Source organism: Pithys albifrons, chromosome 30, assembly GCF_047495875.1.
Source record: "Pithys albifrons albifrons isolate INPA30051 chromosome 30, PitAlb_v1, whole genome shotgun sequence".
Classification (NCBI taxonomy): Eukaryota; Metazoa; Chordata; class Aves; order Passeriformes; family Thamnophilidae; genus Pithys; species Pithys albifrons.
The window spans coordinates 1,801,026-1,826,837 of NC_092487.1; the positions used below are offsets into that span (position 1 = coordinate 1,801,026).

At 63.8% G+C, this 25,812-nt stretch overlaps 3 protein-coding genes across 10 annotated transcripts; all 3 read left to right on the plus strand.

Annotated features, from left to right (window-relative positions):
- Window positions 1-22: 22 nt before the first annotated feature.
- Window positions 23-2,984, plus strand: FLAD1 (flavin adenine dinucleotide synthetase 1). Its single transcript, XM_071579366.1, has 7 exons — window positions 23-224; window positions 322-1,081; window positions 1,539-1,686; window positions 1,847-1,945; window positions 2,038-2,227; window positions 2,613-2,686; window positions 2,768-2,984. Exons 1-7 carry the CDS (start codon window positions 75-77, stop codon window positions 2,901-2,903), a joined length of 1,557 nt encoding a protein of 518 aa, XP_071435467.1. The 5' UTR covers window positions 23-74; the 3' UTR covers window positions 2,904-2,984.
- Window positions 2,985-4,738: 1,754 nt separating this feature from the next.
- On the plus strand, window positions 4,739-7,667 carry LOC139683870 (mothers against decapentaplegic homolog 6-like). The gene is made up of 4 exons (XM_071579376.1): window positions 4,739-4,928; window positions 5,277-5,669; window positions 5,812-5,925; window positions 6,508-7,667. The coding sequence occupies exons 2-4, from the start codon at window positions 5,297-5,299 to the stop codon at window positions 7,041-7,043; spliced, it is 1,023 nt and encodes a 340-aa protein (XP_071435477.1). The 5' UTR covers window positions 4,739-4,928; window positions 5,277-5,296; the 3' UTR covers window positions 7,044-7,667.
- Window positions 7,668-7,944: 277 nt separating this feature from the next.
- On the plus strand, window positions 7,945-22,365 carry ZBTB7B (zinc finger and BTB domain containing 7B). 8 transcript variants are annotated; one of them, XM_071579374.1, is made up of 4 exons: window positions 14,537-14,675; window positions 15,033-15,084; window positions 19,231-20,234; window positions 20,965-22,365. In XM_071579374.1, exons 3-4 carry the CDS (start codon window positions 19,237-19,239, stop codon window positions 21,383-21,385), a joined length of 1,419 nt encoding a protein of 472 aa, XP_071435475.1. In that variant the 5' UTR covers window positions 14,537-14,675; window positions 15,033-15,084; window positions 19,231-19,236; the 3' UTR covers window positions 21,386-22,365. The 8 variants fall into 8 exon arrangements, with proteins under 8 accessions (XP_071435471.1, XP_071435469.1, XP_071435470.1 ...); XM_071579370.1 differs by lacking the exons at window positions 14,537-14,675; window positions 15,033-15,084 and adding an exon at window positions 7,945-8,037; XM_071579368.1 differs by lacking the exons at window positions 14,537-14,675; window positions 15,033-15,084 and adding an exon at window positions 9,251-9,334.
- The last annotated feature ends 3,447 nt before the right edge of the window (window positions 22,366-25,812 follow it).

A 25,812-nucleotide genomic window follows, 5' to 3' on the forward strand; every position in this document is an offset into this window, starting at 1 on the left:
CGTGACGGACGTGCGGCTCGGCCAATCAGCGCGCGGGGCGGTGTCGCGGCCCGCGGGGGCAGCCGGGTGGGTCCATGTGGGGCGCGCTGCGGGGGGCGCTGCGGGCGGGCCGGGCCCTGCGCGCCGCCGCCTCTCGCCCCATGGCGGCCACGGGGCCCGCGGCGCCGGCCCGGGGCTCCGGCAGCACCGCCGGTATCGTCGTCATCGGCGACGAGATCCTCAAGGTGCGGCCGGCGGCGGGCCGGGGCTGAGGGGGTTGCCGGGCCGGGGTCTGCGCCCGGGGCTGGCGGCCCCGCCGTCACGCGCGTTCCGTCCCCGCAGGGCCACACGCAGGACACGAACTCCTTCTTCATGTGCAAGCGGTTGCGTGCCCTCGGCGTGAAGGTCGCCCGGATCTCGGTGGTGCCCGACGAGGTGGAGGCCATCGCCAGCGAGGTGGCCGCCTTTGCCGCCCGTTTCACCTACGTGCTGACCTCGGGCGGCATCGGCCCCACGCACGACGACGTGACCTTCGAGGCCGTGGCCAAAGCCTTTGGGGAGAGGGTCGTCCCCCACCCCGAGCTGGTGGCCCTGGTGCACAAGTTCTTCGGCAAGACGGAGACGCAGTGCCCCGAGATGAAGCTGGCCCTCATCCCGGAGTCCTCCCGCCTCAACTACGGCACGGACGGGCGCACGGGCGGCGCCTTCAAGTACCCGCTGGTCAGCGTGCGCAACGTGTACATCTTCCCGGGCATCCCGGCGCTGATGGAGCGCGCCCTGGATGGCCTCGCCCACCTGTTCCGCAGCGAGCAGACCCGCTTCCACTCCCGGGCCATCTACGTGGCGGCCGATGAGATCCTCATCGCGCCCGTGCTGGGCCGGGCGGCTGCCGCCTTCCAGGGCCGCGTCAGTCTGGGCTCCTACCCCGACTGGGTCAGCAATTACCACCGCGTGAAGCTGACGCTGGACTCGGAGTCGGAGCAGGACCTGGAGGAAGCGTATTGCTCCTTGATGAAGGAGCTGCCACCGGGCACTGCTGTGCCATTGGTGACAGACTGCGTCTCTCCTGCGGCTGTGGAGGTTTATGGCCTGGCTGAGTCAGGTACCAGGAAGAGGTGCTGCAGCACAGTTCGGTGCCTCTGTGCTTCTCCTGTGCAGCCCAGGAGATCTGGGGCAGTGGGAACACTGGCCTGGGGGCAGAGTTTGCCTATTATGGTGTGCTGGGGGCTTGAGGGGTGCTGAAACTTTGCTGGTGCTGCAGCTGTGGTGGGCATCACCTCACAGAGATGGGAGTGGGACCTGTGACCCCAGTTAGGGCCGGCAGGGGTGGAGTCTGAGAGCACAGTGTGCAGCAGTGCTGCACTTTCCCAGTGCCCTCATGATCTCTGTCCCATTGTGGCACAGACCTCTGGGTTGCACAAGCTCTTCACTGCAGTGCCAACAGTGGCTCCACCGTGTGTCTGGAGACGAGATGTGTCCAGAGGGCAAGGTGCCACAGGCCCTGGGGCCCTGCCAAGGCAGCATGACCTGGGCAGGCACCAACCATCCCATCCCGGCAGGCTCAGCCCTGGGGCAGAAGGTGGCAGCAGCCCTGCAAACCATTGAGGAGGCTTTGGACCAGTACAGTCTGGCCCAGCTCTGCGTGGGCTTCAATGGGGGCAAGGACTGCACAGCTCTGCTGCACCTCGTCCACGCCGCCGTGCAGAGGTACCCACCGACAGGGCTCCAGCCTAGGCCAGGGCTCTGGGGCTCTTGCTTGTCCCACTCTGGGGAAATGAGTGGATTCTTGGGGTCTAGTTGGTGGGGACTGGATGCTGCCTTGCCTCTGATTGCTGTCAGAGCCCAGCTGCCCTGGGTCTCTCCACAGGCGGTTCCCGGCGAGGCAGGAGAGGCTGCAGGTGCTCTACATCCGCATTGTGTCCCCCTTCCCTGAAATGGAGCAGTTCATCCAGGCGACTGTCCAGAGGTAGGGGCAGAGCAGGGTGGGCAGCTGGGCAGAGGGTGTGCAGCATTGCCTGCAGGTCGCAGGCAGCTGCCTGCCCTACCCTGCCTGTGCAGGTACGAGGTCCAGCTCTGCACCGTGGAAGGCACCATCCAGGAAGCTTTGGCCCACCTGAAGGAGCATCAGCCACAGCTGGAGGCTGTCCTGATGGGAACACGGCGGACGGACCCCTACTCACGCACCCTGACCCCCATGTGTATGACAGACCCCGACTGGCCCCAGTACATGCGGGTGAACCCCTTGCTGGTACGTGGCCTCCACCTGCTTTGGGGCTGGGACTGTCTCCACGGGGCCTGGCAGGGGTGAAATGATGGGGCTGGGAGCTGGCACTGATCCACCCCCATCCTGGACGGCTTCTCTCATGGTTTCTGCTCTCCACAGAGCATCTGCTGCCCCATTGTGTGACTGTGGGTGCCCCTTACTGCAGCCAGGTTTCCTGATGCTGTCGGGTGGGGCTTATTTCGGACTGCTGAGGGGTTTCCCTGTGTTTGAGGAGGTGCTGGCAGGGACGGGTAATCTGAGGACCATCTAGCTCTCCCAGGTGCTCTCTAGCAGGGTCCAGCTTGCTTCCCTGGAGTCCAGGGAGTGGCCTGTTTTCTCTGCCTCAATCCCTGTCTAATTCCACCTGTAGGACTGGACCTATCGGGACATCTGGGAGTTCCTGCGCAAGCTCTTTGTTCCCTACTGCATCCTCTATGACAAGGGGTAAGTGCCCAGTGCTGCCCTCTCTGTGGGCACAGCAGGTGCCCCTGGGTGCAGCCCTGCAGCTGCCTCCTCCCTGTGCAGCTACACCTCCCTGGGGAGCATGACCAACACACGGAAGAACCCGGCACTGCGCTACACCGACGCTCAGGGCCGAGAGAGCTACCGGCCTGCCTACGAGCTGGAGAATGAGGAAGAGGAGCGCACGTCCCGGCAGTGAAGGCCGTGCTCCAGGAGGCTCTGCTGGAACGCTGCCGGGGATGGCACTGAATAAAGCTGCTGCCTGTCAGCACTGAATAAATCCACTGCAGTCTGTGCTGCGCTGGCACGTGGCCTTGTTGGGCCCTGAGGGCCCCATGGGACACTGGTAGGAGTGGGAGGAACAAAAGGGTCCTCAGGTCATGCCCCCTCACTGCACCCACTATTGTGGAGATTTTGGAAGCACAGAGAATGTAGGAGGTTCCAGGGCTTGCCAGGGCCCTGCATGTCAGCACTGTTGTGTTTCCCCTCACATCAGATCCTGCTGATCCCTCATCAGCCATGCACCTCTACCGGACCACGGCGGCCCGTCCGCCGGGCGCTCCGCGGCAAGTGACACGGGCACGGGCACTGGCACTGCCAGCACCTGCTGCCACCTCCCTCGGGCTGCGCCTGGGTGCCTGGCTGCTGCGGCTGCTGCGGGAGTGTGTATACCTCCTTCTCTGCAGCTGGTGCATCCGTGAGCTGCTGGACTAGGGAATGGCCCCCTACCAGTGCTGCAGGACCCCCAGCACCCCCTGCCTGCCCTGGCGCTATGGGTGAGTGACCTGCCTGCAGCTGCCCACTTGATGTGGTGTTTGGGGGCTGGCAAGGGCCTAGTCATGATGCCTTGGGGCTGGCCATGGTGCTCCTGAGGGTGAAAACGCCCCAGCCATGGTGCTTGAGGGGGTGACGGGGGGCCTGGCTGTGGTGCTTCTGGGGGTTGAGGCGGTGCACTTTGGTGCTGGTCAGTGGATCCTCACCCTCTGCCTCTTTCCCCTCCCCAGGGCTGTGCTTGTCACCCTGTGCTGATGGAATCGATGGACCCCCAGCGCTGAGACTCTGCGCTCCCCCCAATCATAGACCCCAGTAAACCTGAGCAGCACCTGACTGGCTGCATCTGTTTGGGGAGAGCTCTGGGAGTGTGTGTGTGTGTCCCCAAACCTTTCAAACCTTGCCTTGGGTACCACCAAGGCACCCCAGCCCCCCCCCCACACCTGCCCAGTGTTGAGAGTCCCCATGTCCCCTGGGGCCAAGGGGCAGGAGTGGGAAGCTGGGGCCCTCCAGTACCTCCTGCTTGTCCCCCTCTCCCCTCACTCCTAGCCATTCCTGTTCCAGCCCTGTGCTGCCAAGTGTCCTCAGGAAGCAGCTGGAGCAAAGCATCTCCAATGGGCCCAGACTGGCTGGGAGCTGCAGCAAAGGTCGTGGCTGGAGGCACTGGGGCCTGGCTGTGGGGGTGGCTGTGGGTCCCCGAGCCCACCCTGCCCAATGCTGCCTGCACTGGTGCCTGGCTCTGGCACAGAGAAAGCTCCACACGCCCTGTCCTCATCCTCAGCGGCAGCACTGGCGCCAGTGTGGCCTCCCTTATCTCAGCAGGAAGTCAGGAGCAGGAAGCCTGGCCCGGCAGAGGATAAGGGTCCCGTTTACATTAGCTCCTTTGTTCTGGAGCAGGCTCCCACCCTCACCCAGCACCCGGGGAGGGGCCCTGGCTGGGGTGAGGGCTGAGGGGAGGCAGGGCCCCTGCCCAAGGTGCCACAAGGGACTTAGGTGGTCCTTAAAATCCCTGTGTGGACATGAGTAGAAACAGGATCTGCCAGGGTGGTGAGCTGCTGCTGTGCCCCGTGACTTCCCCCTGCCCAGGTCAGGTCCTCCAGCCAGCCCCTGCCCCGTGGGTGTGCACTGGTGTGGTCTGTGATGCCGTCTGGGCTGCCGGGCTCCCAGCTGTGCCCAGCTGCCTTGGTAGCATGACCCTGACCATTAGAGCCCATGGATATGATGCCTGCCCTGTCCTGGCGTGGTGGCCCTCGCGGTGGCTCAGCCTTAGGACTGGCTGGGAGTGGGGGAATCAATGAATTCCCCAAACAGGGAGGTCCGGGGGAGGGGAGAGCATCCCAGCACAGGAAAAGGTCCAGGCAGTGACGCGCGAGCGGCAGAGCAGTGCTGGCCACCCTGAGAGCACAGCCCAATGCGCTGCCCTGGAGCCTCGCACCCACCTCTGCCACCCACCGTGAGTGAGACCCCTTTCCCCAGGGACCCCTTCCCCAGCCCCGCGATGGGGCCAAAGGGCAGGGCGGGTGCTGTGGGAGGGACACATGGACCGTCAGCACAGGCAAGTTCCCCGGCAGCGGTGGTTGGTTTTGGAGTCGTGTCTGGTGTGACCTTGGGGGTACCAGTACCCCTTGAAAGGGCACTGTGTCCTTGTGGTGGGGACAGTAGCAATGTGGGGCACAGGCAGTGGCAAATCGAGGCAAAGCAGCCCTGGGAGGACACAGGAAGATGCACCATGTCCCCACCAGGGCCCTCTGCAGCCACAGCCCTCACAGTGCAGGAGGTGACTCCTGTCCCCATCCTGCAGGTGGTCCTCACTGCCCCCTCATGTTCCGCTCGCGCCGTGCTGGGCTGGTGCGGCGGCTGTGGCGGCAGCGCTGTGCGGCAGCTGCCCCCGAGGATGGCCCCGGCACCCTCAAATTGGCGGCACACGCCCTCTTCAAGAAGCTGAAGGACGAGGAGCTGGAGCTGCTGGTGCAGGTGGTGGAGAGCCAGGGGGCCTGGGAGTCCAGCTGCGTTTGGGCACCGCGGGGGGCCAAGCAGGGTCTCCCCCCTCAAGTACTGGTCTGCCGCCTATTCCGCTGGCCCGACCTCCACCATTCCCAGGAGCTCAAGCACCTCTGCTACTGTGCTGGGGGCTGCGGGGACTTGGCTGCACTTTGCTGCAACCCCCACCACTTCAGCCGCCTGGCTGTACCTGGTGAGTGCTGGCGACAACACCGAAGGCCCCCTTGCCCACCTATGTTCATATCTCTCTTCCCTGGGGCCAGCTCAGAGCTCCAGGGGCCTCTGGGGGGGCAGAATGTGTGCCCAGCCCCTCACTTGCTTCTCTCGCCTTGCAGAGACCCCACCACCCCCCTACTCGAAGGCTTCCTGTGGTCCTTCCTGGCCAGATGAGTCCCAGGACCCCGACACTCAGCTCCTGGAGTTCAGCTACAGCAGTGGGGACTGGCGCGGTAAGAGGGTCCCACCACACTGTGCGACTCCCTGCCACAGCCAGTGGGCAGGATGGCACTGGGCAGGGCTGAAGCCCTGGATCAGAAGCAGAGATTGGAGGGGACAGAACCTGAAAGTTGGGGAGTGGAGCCAGCAGCCACTCCCAGCAGGAGGAAACTGCTCCAGCATGGGATGGGGGGTTCCTGCCGGGGGAACAGTGTAGGCCCGGCCCCTCCACTGCAGCTCCTGTTATTTTTGGCGGCGCCAGACTCCTCGACGGAGGAAGTGCTGCCTATAGGGACACACACAATGTGCCTTGACAGACATGGCCACAGCTCCTGCCTGGCTGCTGGCCACCAAGGCTGCCAAGCCACCACCACACACACACTCCCCCTCCTCTCCCACACCCATCCCCAGGGTCCCTGGGGTCTGGGAACAGCTCCAGTGACTCATGCCCAGTGCCAGAGCCTGTGCTGAGGCATTTCTGGGGTATCACATACACCCATCTGTCTGCAGACCTCCCTGTGCCCATTCCCCTTGGCCTGTCCAGCTGCATGGCTCTGTCATGTCCCGATGATGACAGCTCTGCTCTCCCCTGCCAGACACCAGCCTCTCATGGAGTACCATCAAGGACGGCTGCTGGTGCAAACTGGCTTACTGGGAGCACCGGACACGTGTGGGCCGCCTCTATGCCGTGCACGAGGCGTCAGTGAGTGTCTTCTGTGAGCTGCCATGGGGCAGTGGGTTCTGCCTGGCCCAGCTGCCAGCTGCCCACCGCAGCCACGCTGTCCGGCGGGCACGTGGCAAGATCGGCCGGGGGCTGCTGCTGAGCCGGGAGCCAGGTGGCATCTGGGCATACAATCGCAGCGAACACCCCATCTTTGTCAGCTCACCCACTCTGAGCCCCCCTGGTGCCTGCAGGGTCACTGTCCTCAAGGTGCTGCCTGGCTACTCGGCAAAGGTGTTCGACTATGAGTGGGCAAGGGGCAAAGGGGGCTGGCGGCTCCCTGGGGAGGGGCCCTGCGACCCCCACAGCATCTGCATCAGCTTTGCCAAGGGCTGGGGACCCTGCTACTCCCGGCAGTTCATCACCTCCTGCCCATGCTGGCTTGAGGTCTTGCTGAACCGGCTGTGCTGAGGGGTTGGGCTTAGTGGGGGAATGCTGGGGAGCTCCTCCAAAGAGGGTGCAAAAGCTGGGGGGCTGCCGCCACCTCCCAGCCTTTGTCTGCCAGGGCTGTGCTGCAGCAGGACCATCCTGGCTCTGGAGCCCCTCTACCCCTGGCCCTGGGGCGTGTACAATGCCCCCTGTGCCTGGCTCACCACCCTGCCAGCACCTGCTGGCCCCCAACCGTGGGGCTCTCAGTGACATAAGGCACTATTTAACATATTCTTTTTTATTATTTTAATAGTTAAATATATATTAATTTATCTAATTTTGTAAAAAAACCAAAGCATGAGACGGGAGTCCCCATCATCTGGGCCAGGCCTGGAAGGGTGGCAGCCAGGGCAGGAGGGGCTGTGGGGAGCAGGAGGGAAGGGAGGTGGGACAGAGTGGAGGGCAGGAGGTGGGCTGTGAGCCTGGGTGTCACAGCAAGTGAGGGCAAAGGAAGTGAACTGGCACTGCTGGGGGAAGGTGAGGCCACGAGCACAGCTGGAATATGGGGCAGGTGGATGGGTGTGGGGCAGGTGAGCACAGCTGGATGGGTGTGGGGCAGATGCTAAAGCAGGTGAGCACAGCTGGAGCAAATGGGGGGGGGGGGGCGGGGGGGCAGTGAGCACCCCTGGGGTGGGAGTCGGTGCAGAGTCGCCCAAGGTGGGTCTCCAGGCTAGGGGGGTCCTTCAGGCGTTGTGACATGGGGATGCCCCGAGGGAACGCAGCCGCGGGGCTCCCGGATTTCCCGTGCTGCGTCTGCTGTTTTTAACATGAATAAATGCTGCCGCTGGCACCGAGAGACCCCTCATGTTCCCACGCGTGTCGGTGCCGCCCACGGGGCTCGGCTCCGGGGACCGGCAGTGCCCTCTGCAGGCGGCCGCCGTGGGCCGCGATGACCGCCCGGTCCTTCCTGCCACGCCGCCGGCCCGGCTGAGCCCGCGGCCCCCGTACGGCCCCGACCCCGGCCCCGGCGCGAGAGGTGAGTGCGGCCGCACCGTCGGGGCCGCCCCGGGGGAGCGGCCCCGGGGGCACAGGCGCGGGCAGGAGCGACCGCGGGGACCGGGCGGGGAGCGACGAGGCCGAGGGGGTGGTTTGCGGGTTGCTCCCGCCGGAGCCCGGAGTCTGGCGGGTCGGTGCCCGAGGCAGGGATGCAGGTGCACGGTCGGACGGACGGAGCTGGGGGGAGCGAAGCGGCGGCTGCGCGAGGCGCGGCGGCAGGTGCCCGGTACCGGGGCCCGGCGGGAGGGTGAGGGTCCTGTTCCCGCCCCGCCGCTCCCTCGCCCGCTGACATAACGTCTGCGCGGGGCCGTGTTTGCCTTGGCAGCCCCGGGCCGGCGGCGGCTCCTCCTCACACTTTCCGCCAGCGCCGGGCAGCGGCCGCGCTGCGAGCCAGGCGCGGGGAGGGCCGAGGTGAGCCGAGGTGAGCGCTGGGGCCGCCGCTGCCTCCCGGGGCCGGCAGCGGCCAAACAGGTTGCGCGGGGTCCGCGCCCAGGCACCTGCGGCGGGGCCGCCCCGGCGAGCGGGGCCGCCGCGCTCCGCTCCAGCGCCGCCGGGAACGGGGGAGCTGCCTCCGCGCCGCGCCCGCGGCTGCCCGCAGTGCCACGTTCTCCGTGTCCATCTCTCCAACGTCCCCGTGCCTGGCATTCCAGTCCCCCAGTGCTCGCTTCTCGGTGCCCGGCTCCCTAAGTGCGGCTCTCCATCCCTTTACCTCCCCCCATGCTCAGGTCCCCGTGCCCGGTACTCCAAACTCTCGCACGGTGCACACTTCTCCGTTCTTACCCCCCTCCCGGTTCCCCACCCCCGTGCCCACGGGGCGGAGCGGGCCGTGCCGTGCCGGCCCCGGGACTCGGCGGCCGCAGCAGGCGGAGCGCGCTCGCCGCCTGGCACCGCGCTCGGCGCCGGCGGGCGCGCACCGGGGCCGTCCCGGGCTCCCCACGCCCAGCCCTGAGGCCGAGCCCCTGCCCAGCCCCGTTACCCGCCTCTGACTCAGCTCCCCCCCACCCGCGCTCCCGGTCCCGGGGGGTACGCGCGGCCCCCGCCCTCCCGGGGGCGGGCGGCGGGGCTGATGGGCAGAGTGTCCCACCAATGGCACGCCCGAGCGCCAGCGCGCTGTCCAATGAGCGGGCGGGGGCGGGCGCTTCCTGGAGCCCCGGCGGCGGCGGCGGCGGCGGCGACGGCAGCGGCCGGGGGGGCGGGCGGGGCGCGGCGGCGGCAGGTGAAGGCGGAGGCGGGGCTGCGGCCCCAGGAGCGGCCCGTGGGTCGGGCGGGGCACGCAGGTGAGTGGCGGTGGGTGGGAGCGCACAGACCCACTGGCGGGGGTTGCGCGGAGGTACCGACCCACTGGCAGCGGGACCGGGACCGAGACCGGGACGGCCACTGCTTTTGCCGCCCGGTTGCGGTGAGTCGCGTGGATCCGGGATGCTGCAGGCGGGGAGTGGGCGCGGTTGGCGAGCGGAGCACCACACGGTGCCCTCCGTCCCCTCCCGCAGCCGGAGCTGGTGGACACGTCGCCCGTGGGGCGGGAGAGGGTCACTCATGAGCTGTTCCCGGTCGCTGCGCACGGGTCTGTGGGAAATCAGCGATACCGGCAGGTCCCCGCTGTGTGCCGGGACGGCCGCAGAGGCTCCTCTGGGGTCCCGTTGTGGTCCAGCTAGGGTCCCCCGTGGGTCACCCACGAGTGACTGCGTGCTGCCACCATCCCACTGCCCTTCCCAACCTGGTGAGCAACTTGGCGGCGATCCCTGGTGCACCGGGCGGGGACGGCACCGTCGCACGGGGAAGGCAGCTCAGGGACACCCCACTGCACCGGTACTGGGAGAGCCAGAGGGTGTCCCCGTGTCCCGGCACGCTGTGCCACGCCGGTGACCCCCAGGCCTGCACGCTGGCAGCGGTGGTGGGTGCCTCACTGCTCGGCTGTGCGGTGGTCCCCGGGATCGGTGTCTTGGTAGCACCTGCCGAACACCGGTGGACTCTGCCCCGTGCGCCCAGCCCTGCCGTACCTGCCCTCGTCCCCCTGGCTGGCTGCCCCCGGCCACTGTTTGCCCGGGGCGGGGTGCGGTATTTACCCTCCCGCCGGAGCAGATCCACGTCTTGGGCTGCAGCCGCCCTTGACCCGTGGCTGCGTTCGCTTGGCGAGGGGACGCGGTGTCGGCTTTGGCGTGGGGTGAGTTGCCTCAGTTTCGGCCACCGTAGCTGGGCTGGTGGGAGTGGGGAGCACGTTGCGACCCCCGGCGCTGGCAGCGACCGCGGCGACTCAAGGCTGCGGTGATGATGTCGGTGCTGGGTACAGAGGGAGGGACTGAGCTCAGAAACTTGAAGTGGGTGCATGGAGAAGGGGAAAGTTTGGGGCGGTGGGGAGTGTGGGGCAGCAGGGCTGGGAGTGCCTGTGCTGGGGACGGCCGTGCAGAGGTGAGCGTGGGAATGTGACAGGTGTGGGGGGGGACACACGTCGGTGTTGGGTCCTGAGGACCCTCTAAGACCCCCTGCCTGGGCGCAGGCTGCCCCCAGCGCTGCGGTGCTGAGCCCGAGGCTGTGGCAGCGTGGCTCTGCCAGCTGGTGCCTGCACCCTCAGTGCACACGTGGCACGAGCGCGACAGGCCTGAGCCCGCGGGGGCGGGGAGTGGGCGGCAGCGGGGGGTGCGGGGCCAGCGAAGCCCCCGCTGCGCCCCAGCCCTCCAGGGTGGCCGCTGCCCCGTGCGCGGAGCAGGGACTTCTCCTTCGGGGCAGGCGCGGATGATGAAACCAGGGAGAAATTTCTCCTGGCACCGCACAGGCTGCTGGCGGAAGCCCCCGGGAGCCTGCGCTCCCCCTGCGCCACCACAGCCGCCTTCCCATGGTAACTCCACCGCGGGAGCCGGCGGGGTGCCGGCGGGAGCGGCCGCCCCGTCTGGAGGGTTGGCGCCCGCCTGGCTCTCCGTGGCAGCGCTGGCGTCCCCGACATGCCCCGGGAGCTGCGTGTCCACACCCCAGTAAGCCCCGGGGTGGCCAGAGGACCCGGCGAGGGGCTGGGCTGAGACTCGTCAAACTCGCTTTGTGCCAGGAAGGTGACGCTTGGGTGGCCGTGCAGGCAGCTGGGGGATGCCGGGGCTGCGGCCAGTGACCTTCAGCGTGCCTGGTGCCTGGCCATGCTCCATGCCCAGGGATGGGCAGCCAGTTGGCATGCACGCTGGTACAGTGGGAGCCACGGGGCCTGGGTGCCCTGTATCCCCAGAGCTGGTGGCGTGACTCGCCAGGGCCATGGGCGGGTGGGGGGACCAGCCAGGGTGAGGGAAAATGAAAGCAGGTGATGCGGAAGGAGAAGTAGGTCAGGCAAGCTCTGGCCTCTCCTGGCAGCCGTGGCTGCACTGCATGCTCCACTCTGCCTGGCTGTCGCTGTCGTGTCCCCAGGCCCCAGGGTAGTGGCTGGAGTGGGTGGTGAGTAAGGGGGTCCTGCTGCCAGGCACTGGGTCCTGGGCAGTGTGGGTGCCAGGCACTCTAGGTACTGGCAGGATGGGGAGTGTTGACTGGGCTGCCTGGCATGTGTTGGGTACGGTGGCACCCCAGCAATTTTGCTTTGGTTTCCCTCCCATGAACATCCTTGGGGACACATAGCTGGGGGCAAGAATGAGCAGAAGCTTTTGCCTCACTGCAGAGTCAAGGAGGAAGGGTGAAGGGATTTCTGTCCCTTCCACTTGGGTGCCAGGGCCGCCACTACAGAGGGGACATCACAGTGGGCCTTGGGGACAGCCCCATGTCCCACAGTGGGGCTCCGCAGTCGCTGCCCCTGGTCCTGCTCCAGCATGGAGCTGAGGGGCCGTCACCCTCCCCACAGGGCAGGGCTGCCTGGGGTCTCACCAGTGGCATGACATGAGTTGGAGTGGCTGTGGCGGGCATGTGCCTGCTGGCATTGCTACATGGGCTCGGGGGGGATTAGAGCCGGCTGCCCCCCTTCCCTCCCTGGGATCAGCCGTGGGCAGCGGGGAGCTGGCAGCAGGCAGCTGCCGTGGGGGCGGAATCTGGGCTATTTTGGGGGGTGTAGAGGGGGGGCTGTGGGCCGGCATTGTCCTTGCCGAGTGACCCCACCAAGGCCAGCACCGCCCCAGTGCCAGGATGGAGCATCGGAGCCTGTCCTGTCCCACTGGCAATGCTCAGTCTCTGAGGTGCTCTGAGGACATGCCCCCTGTGCTGACTAGGAGATGCCACCAGCCAAGGGGACCCCCTGGGGCTGTGCAGCATGGTGAGACCCAGGCGGTCTGGCTGCCCTCCAGTGGGCTTCCATTACTGCTACAGGGCCAGTGGCTTCAGAGCTGCCTCACCCTGGGGCCAGCAGGTGGACCCAGCCACAGGCAATCCTGCCTGTCCCAGGCTGGGGGCTGGCAGAGCCTTGCCCTACTGCCAGCAGTAACCCTGTGCCCAGATCAGGCTGCAGGGAAGGACGTGGGCAACTGAATATGGCTCCATCTCAGTAGGGTCCTGACCAGGCTGGGCTGTGCAGGATGCCCAGCTCCACTGTGCCTCTTTTGGTGCTGGCAGGAGTGGCCTGGTCACTGGGTCCCCTCTGAATGCTGCTTATATTGACTGCAGTCCTGTCCCTGTGGCTATTGTGGGACCTGTGGGGGTGAAATGTGCCCATTTCCTTAGTGTTCCTCCCTGCCCTGAGCTCCATCTTGGCAACCCCTCCCTCCCTCCCTCCCTCCCTCCCTCCCTCCCTCCCTCCCTTCCTTCCTTCCTTCCTTCCTTCCTTCCTTCCTTCCTTCCTTCCTTCCTTCCTTCCTTCCTTCCTTCCTTCCTTCCTTCCTTCCTTCCTTCCTTCCTTCCTTCCTTCCTTCCTTCCTTCCTTCCTTCCTTCCTTCCTTCCTTCCTTCCTTCCTTCCCTCCTTCCTTCCCTCCTTCCTTCCCTCCTTCCTTCCCTCCTTCCTTCCCTCCTTCCTTCCCTCCTTCCTTCCCTCCTTCCTTCCCTCCCTCCTTCCCTCCCTCCTTCCTTCCCTCCCTCCTTCCTTCCCTCCTTCCTTCCTTCCCTCCTTCCTTCCTTCCCTCCTTCCTTCCCTCCTCCCTCCCTCCTTCCCTCCCTCCCTTCTTCCCTCCCTCCCTCCCTCCCTCCTTCCCTCCCTCCCTCCCTCCTTCCCTCCTTCCCTCCTGTGCCTCAGTCCTCTCCCTGGCCAGAAGCAGCTTTGGCAGGTCCTGTCAGGATGTGATCCAGGAGATAGGGATGGCCATGGCATCAGGAGAGGAGCCGGTGCCAGGCAGGAGATGGGATGAGGCCGTGTCCCATAGCTGGTGACACTGGTCAGGGTGCCACTGGCCAAGGCGAGGATGGAGCTTGAAGGAGGATGAATGGATGGACGAAGGTTAGCCCATCCTCCCCAAAGGCCAGCATCTCCCCATCTGTCCCCCCTCCAGGCAGGCAGCCTGGTGCCCCCCAGCCAGAGTGAGCAGCAGTTTGTGGCCAGCGCCTGGGCGATTGCAACACCCCCAGGGTGGGGGGGCCACGGTGACTCACCCCAGTGGGGCCTGGCCACCAAGCAGGAACCCTGACTCAGGGCTGCGTGCCCATGCCTTGCTGTGCCTCTCCCTGCCTGCCTCGCCCACCTTATCTCCCGCCCTTAGCACCTGGCACACCTGGGCTGGGGGGGCTGGCGCCGTTCCCCTCCTTTATGGGGAACAAAGGGCAGGTGAAGGTTGGCAGCAGGTGCTGCATCCCTCCCTCCCCCCCTCCTTCCTCCCTTCCAGGGGTGCTGTGTGAGGCTGTGTCCTCTGCTGTGCCCCTCACTGGGCAGGGGGGCAGCCCAGAGCATAATGGCAGTGCAGTGGGAAATGCTGCCTGCAACCCTACGGCCCCAGGCTTTGTGCGGCCTGCGCTCCAGGCACTGGGCTGACCCGTGGTGCTATGGCCAGCTCCTGCCCAGCACATGATCTGTGGTGATGGGGGAGGTGGGGTGCCATGCCAAGGCATGCTGGTTCTGTCCCTCTGCCCGCCTGCCATCCCTTCTGCCTGCCTGTGGGCTCTTGCACAACCCAGCTCTTTCTGTGAGCATTGCTGGGGCTCGGCTGGAGGTCCCTCACTACCCAGTTGTTACGGGGCTCTTCCCCTTTCTGCTGGCCTCCTGCTGCCAGCAGCACCAGGACAGTGCCCGGAGCCTATCCAAGGCCATGCCAGGGTGCTGTGGTGCAGGTGCCCCTGGCCGGGCTGGCGTGGGCGGCCTGGGTGGCTGCTGGTGCCAGCGGTGGGGTGTGGGGCGCACTCTCCAGGCTGCTAATTGCTGTTTAGCTGGGGACGCAGAGGGTGTAATTATGGGGGGGATTGCACGAACCTGCAGCCTGGCCAGGGGGGCCCATAAGTGCCCCTGCCTGGGGAGCAGAGCAGACCAGGCAGCACAGTCCAGCCAGGCTGTTGTTGCATTCCACATTCCCTGTGGGACCTCGAGAACCTGCTCCAAGGGTAGAGCAGGACACGAATCCATAGGGCTGAGGGGTGGCTCCAGGGCTGGCTGGGCAGGCCACAGCACGCTGTGCTGAGCCCAGCCCTGTGGTGGCAGCCCCACTCCCGCCAAGCGCAGGCGCCCTCCTGGCTCAGCCGGGCCAGCCATGGCCAGTGGTGAGCTCCCAGTGCCCGGCGCCCTGCCTTGGGTGGCACAGAAGGTGAGGGCCTGTGTGATGCCTCAGCGCAGGGGGCAGGGGCAGGTGGCGTCGAGGCGATGCCGGTGGCAGGAAAGGGATGCTTATGCTATGGGGTGCCTGCCCTGGTGGTGCTGGGAATTTTCTCCTCTGGGAGCGAGCCAGGGGATGCCCCCTGCCTGGTTCCGGGTCGGTGCCCTGTGACACAGAACCAGCCACAAAGGGTTAATGCCGTGTGTGTTCTGGGAAGCGGGGCTGGGAGGTGCGTGACCCGGGGTGTGGGCGTCGACTCCTTTTGAGGTGGGATCCTGAGCTCAAGTGCAGTGAGGAGCGGGGCCAAGTTCACACAGCACCGTGCCTTCCCCTCCCTGCCGCTCACAGGCCGCCAGCAAGGCTGCCACGGAGCGCCGAGCCACGCCAGGACACGGGCCAGGTGAGCCATGCAGCCCCCTGCCATCGCTGGAAGAGGTGGGGCTGCGGTCTTGGGGACCCAGCATGGTACCACTGGGCTCTGGGAAAGCTGGGCCAGGTGCTTCGGCACTGGCCAAAGAGGCTGCTGGGATGCGGGTGTCGCCTGAACCCTACACTGCCTTTGCTGCTGGTGGGATGGGATGGGATGGGATGGGAAGGGACAGGTGGTGAGATCTGGGTCACCTTGGTTTGGCAGAGCAGGGCCCACACCCCACAGTGGCAATGCCAGACAGCCGGACGTGGCGGAAGGAAAGGTTTTGGCAGCAGGAGGGGGCCAGGATGCCAGCACAGTGCCTGTGTGCTGGGGGGCAGCGTGGGGGCTCTGCTTCTTGTCCCTGCTGCAGGTGCCGGGATTGGTGCTGGCAACGTTGCTGGTCCTGCTGTGCTGTGACAGGGATGCCTCTGCCCAACCTCCATGGCAGCTATCGGGCTGGGCTGGCACTGGGCCCTTGGCTGAGTGCCAGCTGGGTGCTGGGGCAGTCCTAGGGCACAGTGCTCCAGCCCCCTTCCTCGGTGCTGGTGGCTGATGTGCCATGGCGGCGGCACACGGCTGTGCCCATGAGGCGCTGAAGGTGCTTGGGCACTGCGAGCTCTCTGGGTGAGCAGCCAGCGATAGGGAGCCCGTGGGGTGCTGTGGGGCTCGCTCTCAGCGCTGTGGGGTGGGGGACCCTGTTGATCCTCCTTCCTCTCAAAACCATCTCCTTTTGTCTTTGGTCGTTCTTTTCTTTTGAAGGGCAGTGCCACTTTTCGCACAGCCTCCAGCAGTGGGACCCCTGGCAAGTGCCTGCCACAGGGTCAGGAGCTCAGCCAGGCCTAGGCCGTCACCCTCTGTGCTGGGTGGGCAGAGGGGCTGTGCAACCGCTGCCCTTCAGCTGCACCAACCCCTCACTGTGGCCACTGCTGCTCCCAGCTGGCTTCAGGCAGGGCAATGGCAGGGTGGGGGAGTTGCACAACTGGGACACCTGTGTCCCCATCCCAGCTCCCAAAGGGCGGGGGGCCCTGCAGGGCCAGGGGCCGGGGCGACATTGCGCTGAGCTCCCCTTCCTGGGTGACTCATTCTCCCCAGTGTGGCTGTGAAGTCCCTCGACAGCATTTATGACTCTTGTGACCGAAAGCAGTGGCGCTTGGCAGCAGCCCAGGGTGGGGATTGTGCTCCCCAGGACCTCTGCCCCCCTTCCCCATGAGGGAGCAGGTGGGGAGACCTGCTAGACACTCCCTCCCACCCCACATCTCCCACTGTTCCCAAGCTGTGGCCAGTGCTCAGCACGGGCTGGCACTGTACCCTCATGTAGGGTGCCATCCCACCTTGGTGACATGGGACACAGCCATCCCCATGTAGTATGGGTGCTGCAGGGGTGGACCCCCACCCCACTGGGCATGGCACTGCTGGGGTGGCCAGACCCCAGGATGGAGGGAGCTGGCAGGATGGGGCCTGGCTGTGGTTGTGCCATGCAGCTTGGGCTGGCAGAGGGATGTCAGGGTGACCCAGGCAGGTATTGTTCCTGCTATCACCTGCCCTGTGTGAGAGCCAGCTCAGCATGGGGAGTTACCCCCCCCCCCGGCTTTCCTTAGCCCTATGTGGCTGCTGCAGCCGAAACGTGCCTGGCCACAGCACCGACAAAACCGAGAAAGCCCTGGCACAGCGGGGGCATAGGCATTGCCACCTGCTCTCTCCCAGGCATTGTCCCTGGTTCTGGCCAGGGAATGCTGAGGGTGCTGGGGGTGGCTCCAGCCCCCTCACACCTCGTCCCCCTGCTGTTTCCTTATCGCTGCGGTGATCTCCTCGACGGCAGCACCCGCTCAGCATGTGACTTCGCTCCAGTGGGGAGGATGTGCGGGGGGTGGGGGTGTCAGCGAAGGAGCCGTAACGGGTGGTTTGGTGTGATGGAAAATCCCCCTCCTGCCTGCCGCCCCTGCCCCCTCACCCCCGCCCTGCCTCAGCCCTGCAGCCGTGTCCGCTGCCATCCCACCCCGTGGCTCCTCACGAGGGTCCCAGCTCCCTCACCGTGCCTCTGCTGGTGGGTTCTATGGCATTGGCAGTATTGAGGCTGTGCCAACCTACACCATGACATGGTGATGCCGGTGGCTGTGCCCATTCCTTGGAGCACCCTGCCACCCGCTGGGATATGGCGGGGCCTCAGCTGCTGCCCTGTGCCCAGGTACCCCCACAGACATGTGCCAGTGGGTGCTGTTGGAGTCCTGTGAACACCCTGTGCCCAGGTGTCTTGTGGGGCTGGAGCTGCTGTGGAGACTGGGGCCGAAGGGAGACTGCTGTGGAGAAGGGAGACTGTCCTCATGCCATCATTAGGGTAGGCAGCGACAGAGGACACAGTGCCACCCCATCCCGTGACTATTGCTTGTGACAGCCCTGGTGGTCTGTGGGGCTCTGGACCACCCTCGGCAGGTGCCACATCCCCATCATCCCTCTCCAGTCACCCAAGCTGTGGCATAGGGTACTCACCCCCTAATCCTGCCCCTGCGGCTAATCCTGCCTAATCCCACCAGGGGCTGTCGCTGCCTGTTGGCTCCCGGGGCCCTGATGGTTTAATCACCCCTAATCCGCTCACCCCCGCCTCAGCAGGCAGAGGGGACCCCAGCCAGTGGTGGGACGGGCTGCTGCCAAGGCGGGGGCTCGGCCATGGGCGCTGGCGCCAGCATCCCAGGCGGTCGGCACTGCCCGGCTCCCAGTTTCAGGGGCGGCTGCCGCCTGCCCTGCCGGTCGGGCCTGCTCGGCAGCGGCTGGGGCGGCTCCGCAGCCAGTTGCTCCGGGGCCGTTCCCAGCTGCCTGCCGAGGCAGCCCCAGCTGGCGGCTGCCCAAGCTCAGGGAGTGGCCGGCTTGGGGATGGGCCCCTGCGCCGGGGGCCGTCGGCCCTGCCGCCCCTCCGTGGGCAAGAGGAGGCACGTCCCCTGTGCCTGCCTGCCGACAGCGCCGTGTGGCTTGGCATGCTGTGGTGGGTTTGGGGTGGATGGGCCTGGCATGGCTCAGCATTGCCTGGCACGACTCAGCAATGGCCAGTGCCACATGCTGCCATCCTCCATGCCTTGGATTGGCATGGCATAGCTCTGGCAGCACTGAGAGCCACGACGTGGCAGTGCTGGTGCCAGCCTCTGCCTCCCCTAGGCTGCAGTTGGTGGACTCCCATGCAGGTGTCATCCAGCTGTGCCGGTGTCAGCAAGCAGCCCTGTCCGGCTGCTCAGTGTCGCAGGGCATGTTACAGCCCTGGAGCTGCCACTGCTGCCTGCACCCTGCCTGCAGGGTGTTAGGGTCATGGGCTCCCCCTTCCCACAGGCTCCATCTCCCGCCTGTGCTGGCTCCACAGGAACGTGTGGGTCCCGGTGCTGCGCTGTGGGGACCCCGGTGCAAGCGCCAGCAGTGCTGGGTTTAAGTCTGAAGCCAAGCCCTGCCAGCCACAGCGTGGGAAAGGCCTGACTGGTGCAGGCTGGGCTTGGCTGGGCGAGGAGTGGCCCCGGGCTGGGGCACAGGGGAAGGGAGGGGGCCCAGTCCCCACCAGGAGCGGGGGCAGGAACCGGCGGCGCGGGTGCTGATCCTAATCTGCGGTGGCAGGAAGCGTGGCCCCCGTTCCCAGCCCGGCTGGGCTCCACGGGGCGGCCCCCGGCCCTCAGGGCCGTCTTCCCGGCACTCGGCTGCCCACCCACGCCCGTTGCCGGTGAGGCCTCTGTTCCCAGGATGGGGGTGCTGGGAGCCGGTGGCTGTGCCTGGCCTTGACGGGGCACCGGGGGGCGGTGGGTGGGCTGGAGCAGGAAGTGATGCACCTTGGAGATGTTCAAAGGCGCCACGCTGAGATTTCCCCCTTTGCTGTGGCGGCGCGGGTGGCTGGTGCCGCTGCTGGTGGAGGAAGTGCGGGGGGCTGCGGTGGGATGCCTGTGCCCGCCGACCTACACACAGCATGGAGGGGGCTGCGGGCAGACCACAGGCCGAGCCCGCCCCGGTTTAGGGTCCCACTGAAACCCCAGTGCTACCCAGCGTGTGCATGGAGGGTTCCTTGCGCCCCGGCTGTGCAGCAGCAATGCTCCAGCCAGTGTCTCCTCTGAGCACTCTGCCAGGTGGTTTGCACACTGGTCAGGCAGCATCCTATCCTTCCCACAGGTGAGGATGATGGCCAGCCCAGAGGACGACCTCATCGGCATCCCCTTCCCTGAGCACAGCAGCGAGCTGCTGAGCTGCCTGAACGAGCAGCGGCAGCTGGGGCTGCTCTGCGATGTCACCATCAAGACGCAGGGGCTGGAGTACCGCACCCACCGCGCTGTCCTGGCTGCCTCCAGCCTCTACTTCAAGAAGCTCTTTGCAGGGCCGGGGCCAGGGCAGGAGGTCTGCGAGCTGGACTTTGTGGGGCCAGAGGCACTGGGCGCGCTGCTGGAGTTCGCCTACACGGCCACACTGACCATCAGCAGTGCCAACATGGGTGAGGTGCTGCGCGCTGCCCGGCTGCTGGAGATCCCCTGTGTCATTGCTGCCTGTGTGGAGATTCTGCAGGGCAGTGGGCTGGAGGCGCCTGGCCCCGATGACAGCGACTGTGAACGTGCCCGCCGCTACCTGGAGGCTTTTGCCGCCCTCCCCGAGGGTGAGGTGCCCGCCCCGCCACCACCCCGCCCCACCGCCCGTCGCAGCAAGAAGACCCGCAAGTTCCTGCAAGCCCGCGGAGCCCGGCTCAACAACCACACGGAGGAGCCGCCTGCCGAGGCTGAGGGCTGCGGCAGCCCCCCGCCGCCCCCACAGCTGCCCTCGCCCCCTCTGCCCGAGGGGCTGCCCCTGCCCTACGACAGCTTTGAGCTGCCCGAGGAGGAAGAGCTGCCCCCACACTCCTTCCCCTTCCCCTACCAGCCCCCCCTGTCCCCTGAGGAGGCCACCTCCGACGATGATGCTATCGACCCCGACCTGATGGCATACCTGAGCTCACTGCACCACGAGTCGCTGGCACCTGGGCTGGATAGCCCTGACAAGTTGGTGCGCAAGCGCCGCTCACAGATGCCCCAGGAGTGCCCTGTCTGCCACAAAGTCATCCATGGCGCCGGCAAGCTGCCTCGCCACATGCGCACGCACACGGGTGAGAAGCCCTTCGCCTGCCAGGTGTGCGGGGTCCGATTCACACGGTGAGTGCTGCTGGATGGACCCTTCCTGTGTGACATGTACCCTATAACATCCCCCATGGCATTCCCCTGCCAGTTCTACTGCAGCCTTGCCACAGTCCTGCCATGGTCCAGGGGGTGTTCTGATCCCCTGAGTGCTGCTGGTACCAACCTGGGGTACCTGATGGTGTGTTCCACAGTACCCCTCTGCCAGCCCTACCGGTGCCGTGCAGGTCCAAGGGGTCTTCTGCACCCCATGAGTGCTCTAGACCAACCCAAGGTACCCAGTGCCATCCTCCATGGGACCCCCTGCCAGCCCTGTCATGGTGCAGTGGGATTCTTGGGGCCTTCTGCTGCCAGACTGACCCAAAGTATCTGGCAGCATCCCCTATAATGCCCCCACGCTGGTGCAGTCGGGTCTGTGGGGTGTTCTGCGCTCTGCTGCCAGATCAGCCCATGCCTGATACCTGATGGCATCTCCTCTGCCAGCCCCTGCATGGTGTGGTGCAGGTCTGGGAGGAGTCTTCTGCACCCTGTAAGCACTGCCAGACCAACCCAGGGTACCCAGCAGCATCCCCCACGTACCTCCCCTGCATCACCAAGCTGCATCTCAAGCTATGCAGCTGCACAATGGTCCCCTGCTCACCCAGGAACAGGCCCCCTGCGTGCTGCAGCACTGCTGCCCTGCCCGCCGTGGCTGGGTGCCGTGCCGGCAACGCCGTGCCGATGTCTCCCTTGTGTGTCCCGACTCCAGGAACGACAAACTGAAGATCCACATGCGGAAGCACACGGGTGAGCGGCCCTACTCCTGCCCGCACTGCAGCGCCCGCTTCCTGCACAGCTACGACCTGAAGAACCACATGCACCTGCACACAGGCGCGCGGCCCTACGAGTGCAACCTCTGCCATAAGGCCTTCGCCAAGGATGACCACCTCCAGCGGCACCTCAAGGGCCAGAACTGCCTGGAGGTGCGGACCCGCCGCCGCCGCCGCGACGAGCCCCCCGTACCGCCCACTGCCCCCCCCGGCCTCGACCTCTCCAACGGGCGGCTGGAGGGGCTGCGCCTCTCCATCGCCCGCTACTGGGCTCCAGGGCAGCCTGAGGAGGAGGAAGAGGAGCCGGAGGGCGAGGAAGGGCCGCAGCCGGATGGCGCTGTGCCGGTGGAGACGGCATAGGGCCGATGCAACGGCGAGCGCCGTCCCGTGCCGTGGTGTGCCCACCGGGGTTTCTGTTCCCGTTTTTCCCGTCACGGTTCATTCCCAGTTATGCAAAGGGGGAAACCCCCCGGCCGATTTGCACAAGGGGGTGGGGGTTCCCTACCACCCTCCGCCGTGCCCGGGCCCACTTGGTCATGCCCAGGTGGGTGTAGGGGGGACTGGGACTTGGGTGTCCTATCACCAAATCCCTCATGGATACCAGGACCGGGCAGGGGCACCCATGGACCGAGACCCCCCAGCTGGGGAGAGCCCCCCCGTGCTCTCCCCGGTATGGGGGGACCAACTGCCCTGCGCTGTGCATAGCTTGTCCCCCTTTCCCCACTCCAAGCAGCCCCCCCTGGCGAGCCGCCCTCGCCCCTGCACTCCCGGCTGCTTTCTCTTGGTTGCACTATTCGGGTGAGCCCACCCGGGTGCGGGGCAGCCCCGGCCCCTCCCCGGCCCCGTCCCCCTTCCGAAACCCCCTGGCCCTGTGGGACCCACCTCCCTGGGGTGGCCGGGCCCCCGCGGTCACCCCTCTGCCCTTTGCACATGCCCCCGCAGGGCGCAGCCTCCCCTGGGGGAGTAGGGGACCGGCACTATTTGTCTACAAAAAGAGTTTTATCTATATTTAAAAAGATGATGTAATATATTCCCTCCCCTGGCCCCTCCGCTGTCACCCGCCAGCGCTGCCCGGCCCCCACATCTGTCCCTTGCAGTGGGGTGCCGGGAGGGGTGATGGGGCTGGGGGAGCTCCGCTTCCATCATGGCTTTAAAGTGCCTTATATGGAACTTGAACCTTTTCGGCTACTTGAACCTTTCTGGTGTCAGGAACCAAACGAACCATGGGCGGGCGGCCCCCCTGCCCTGCCGGGCTGCCTCTGCCTGTCTGTATGTCTGTGTTTGTTTTATTTTTTTTTTAAAACGAAGGCTGCTTGTTAATAAACGGAGAAGCAGGGACACCCCCGCGTCCATCTGTCTGTCCACTCTGCTCCCCCACCCCAGAGCAGCTCGGGGCTGGAGGCACTGTGGGGTTGGGAACAGGGACATCAAGGTTCTTGGACTCTGCAGGGATGGGTCTGGGGACATCCCGGAGCTGGAGGCACTGTGGGTCTGGGGACACTGAGGGGCTGGGAGCACAGTGGGGACCACAGGGACAACGACAGGACTAGGGATACCTTGGAGATGGAGATGGGGGCATCAAGGGTCTGGGGGCATTCTGGGGACAGGCCTGGATGCATCCTGGGAATGGAGATGGGGAGGACCGTGTGTGAGTCCAGGGTCATTGAGGGGTGGGGGCCAACATGGGGCTGGGGGCACTACAGGGATGGGAATGAGGGCATCGTAGGGCTGTGGACAGGGATATGGAGGGGCTGGGGGCACCCTGGGGATGGAGATGTTGGCACCAAGGTGCTGGGGTTACAGACACTGAGCAGCTTGGGGCACAGCAGGGACAGAGTCAGGGACAGTGTGAGGCTGGTGTATCACAAGGTCAGGACCACTATGGACTGGTGAATGCCAATTCCGGTGCCTCAAGGATTGGGTGCTTTATTTGCTAGTCCCTCCCCACTCAGTGGCTCTTGGCTTCTGTTGCACTGCAGAGGCTCCAGCCACATCCCAGCACCTAAACTCCTGTCCTCTGCTGGCACTTCGCCCTGCCCTCACTGCTGAGTGGCTGCAGGACCACCACCTCCTTCAGCTGGGCAGGACAGGGACACTGCCACCCTCACCACCAGCCCTCACCTGCAGAGCAATCTGTGCTTGCCCACGTTGCTCTCCTCACTCCTGCTCCTCCAGCCAGGCTCACAGACAGGCATCCATTATGGAGTGGAGTCTTCAGCCCCTCATCTGCTTCATGTCCTGCTGCAGCAGCCGCACCTGCTCCTGGCCCTGCAGCACCTGCACAGCACCCTTGTGTCTCATCACCAGTCACTTCAGAGACAGAGTGGAGAGGGGTGAGCTGCATCCCGCCCCCCACCCCATACCTGCTGCAGCCCCCCAAGATCAGGTGGGCTTCCAGCACCCCTCTGCTCACATCTGCTCATCCCCAGACTCTGGGCAGCTCAAGGGGCCAATGCGCATGCAGCAGGTGTAGGTCAAGGCTGTCAGGTGTGGGACAGGACATGTTTTGGGCTTCTACCTTTGCCAGCCAGGTGTGATGCAGGTGCTGGAACCTGCCTGGTCCATCATCTCACAGGCTGGGCAGTGTTTGTGCTACATACCCAAGAAGCGAGCACGTTGGGTGAGGGCAGGGAACCTTCTGGCATGGAGTAATGCTGCATGGGGCAATACCATCCCAGGGGTCTGTGCCACAGACCCCAGGGATGCCACTGCTCTTTTCCACCTCCCAGAGATAACCTGTATTGCACAAAGTTGCTGCCATCAACATACAGTTTTTGTCCGGGTCTTGTAAAGGTTCAACCCTTAAATCTGGTTGCCTTGCATCTACCAGCTCCATGGTGTGCATTCAGTCATGTTGTAAAGGCTCTTCCTTTTCAGTAGAGAGCAAAGTGGCTTCTTTTAAAGTTGATGACACATGCATGTCTACTTCTCCCCAGTCCATTAGCACAGTTTGGTATTTTACCACTTGGCTTGGAGAGATCCAGTGATGTCCCTTTAGATTCCAAACAGCTAGTAGAGCTTATGGGACCAGAACAGTTAGAGGCCGCCCCAAAGTAAATTTTTGAGCCTCCTGTATCATTAGGGCGGTGGCTGCTACAGCCCACAAGCATGCTGACCATCCAGCTGCTTGGAAAAGGATGACATTGGCCATTGCCAACTTCCAAGCAGCTGTGTCATCACCCCAGAGGCTTCTTGCTGCCTTCCATGCACATATCATGGAAAGGGTTTGGCTGTATCTGGAAGGCCTGAAGATGGTGCTTCCATGAGCATCAAAACTAGTTCAATGTTTTCAGGCCCATTCCAGCAATTCTTCAGGGCCTTTGATTTCCAGAAAAAGGGGGTTGGCTATTAGTTCCAAATTTGGGATCCATATGAGACAAAAGCTTGCAATTGACAAAAATCCTCTTAGTTGTCTCTTAGCCTTAGGGACTGCAGCTCAGCATGCTTTTTTTCTGTCTTCTCCCAGAGCTCGTTGTTCTTTTGATACCTTAAAGCCAAGGTATTGGTCTTACCTTTTTGCTTTGAAATTGAATTTGAAATTAGATATCCAGCAAATCTCAAAAAACTCTGCAGGCCTATGATTGCTTCCAAGCAGGTTTGTCCTTTGTCAGCTCCAATTATGATGTCACCTACAGACTGTAAAAGAGGACCACCATCACCTTATTTCTGGCATTCCAGTTCTTTTGCCAAAACCACCAAATAAGGTGGACTTATTTTTGAATCCATCATCCAACACAGCTGCACCTTTCTTCCAGTCATAGCATTCTCCCATTCATAGGCAAAGATTGTTTGGCTTTACTCATCTATTGGGATACAAAAGAAAGCATCCTTTAAGGCCAAAGCAGCAATATAGGAGTTTGTTTCCAGCACGAGGAAGGTACGAGCATTTGATACAGCTGGGTGTACATCTGCGCATATTTGATTGATTGCTCTTAAGAATTGAGAATGAAGCTTCTTCACCTGTAGCAAGGCATCTGAAATTCAGATTTACTTTGAGTATGCTGAATAGTTAAGAATGTGTTTATCAATGGTTCCACACCTTTTTGTGCTTCTGTCTTTATAGGATATTGGTTTACTCTTAGTTTTCATTTCTGAGCTTTCTTTCTTAATTGGAGACACATTCTTTGCTTTACCCAGTTTTCCTGAAGCCCATGAGGATCATTTGAAATGCCATATGGAATATTTTCTCTGATGTCCTCTCATAGTTTACTCATTAACAGGCAAATCTGAGCTTTCCAGCCTATCTCAAGTGGAATGTGAATCTGCACAGAATTCTTAGAAAAGGTTACTTGTGCATTTAAGGTACAAAATATATCTCATCCCACCAAGGGAAGGGTGCATTATAGGGTATATAGAAACTGATGAGTTGTTTTAGTGTGGCCAACTGTACACACCCTGGGTGATAGAAATGGCTGCAAAGCTCTTTTTCCCATTGCCCCAACAGTTAGTACTGGAACTTTACTTAGCAAGTCCTTGCAGTGAGTTATTACTGAAGGTATCAATCAAAAATCCAAGGCTTCATTTGTATGTCTTTCAGCTCATCTGCTTTGCAACATACTATCCCTTGCTTTCTCTCCTTCTCAATAAATGACATTATCATCTCTCCTCCAAATTTACACTTTTTATGAGTTTCTGAATCCCAATACAGTGTCATACAAGCATCAACATAAAAAAATCCTCACCCCATTTACCAAGTCATGACAAATTAACATCCAACTGTGAGATAATATTAAAAGGTAATGACCTGTTTTCCCATTCTCCAATTAACAATGTGGCCACCATTGCTT

Bases quoted from the DNA above. Each gene is read 5' to 3' on its own strand.
- LOC139683870 (XM_071579376.1), top strand. From the start codon at position 5,297: ATGTTCCGCTCGCGCCGTGCTGGGCTGGTGCGGCGGCTGTGGCGGCAG. The intron at 5,670-5,811 runs GTGAGTGCTGGC...CTCGCCTTGCAG, and splicing joins CAGCCGCCTGGCTGTACCTG to AGACCCCACCACCCCCCTAC. The intron at 5,926-6,507 runs GTAAGAGGGTCC...CTCCCCTGCCAG, and splicing joins CAGCAGTGGGGACTGGCGCG to ACACCAGCCTCTCATGGAGT.
- FLAD1 (XM_071579366.1), top strand. From the start codon at position 75: ATGTGGGGCGCGCTGCGGGGGGCGCTGCGGGCGGGCCGGGCCCTGCGC. The intron at 225-321 runs GTGCGGCCGGCG...CCGTCCCCGCAG, and splicing joins TCGGCGACGAGATCCTCAAG to GGCCACACGCAGGACACGAA. The intron at 2,687-2,767 runs GTAAGTGCCCAG...CTCCCTGTGCAG, and splicing joins TGCATCCTCTATGACAAGGG to CTACACCTCCCTGGGGAGCA.
- ZBTB7B (XM_071579367.1), top strand. From the start codon at position 14,622: ATGGCCAGTGGTGAGCTCCCAGTGCCCGGCGCCCTGCCTTGGGTGGCA. The intron at 14,676-19,230 runs GTGAGGGCCTGT...TCCTTCCCACAG, and splicing joins TGCCTTGGGTGGCACAGAAG to GTGAGGATGATGGCCAGCCC. The intron at 20,235-20,964 runs GTGAGTGCTGCT...TCCCGACTCCAG, and splicing joins TGCGGGGTCCGATTCACACG to GAACGACAAACTGAAGATCC.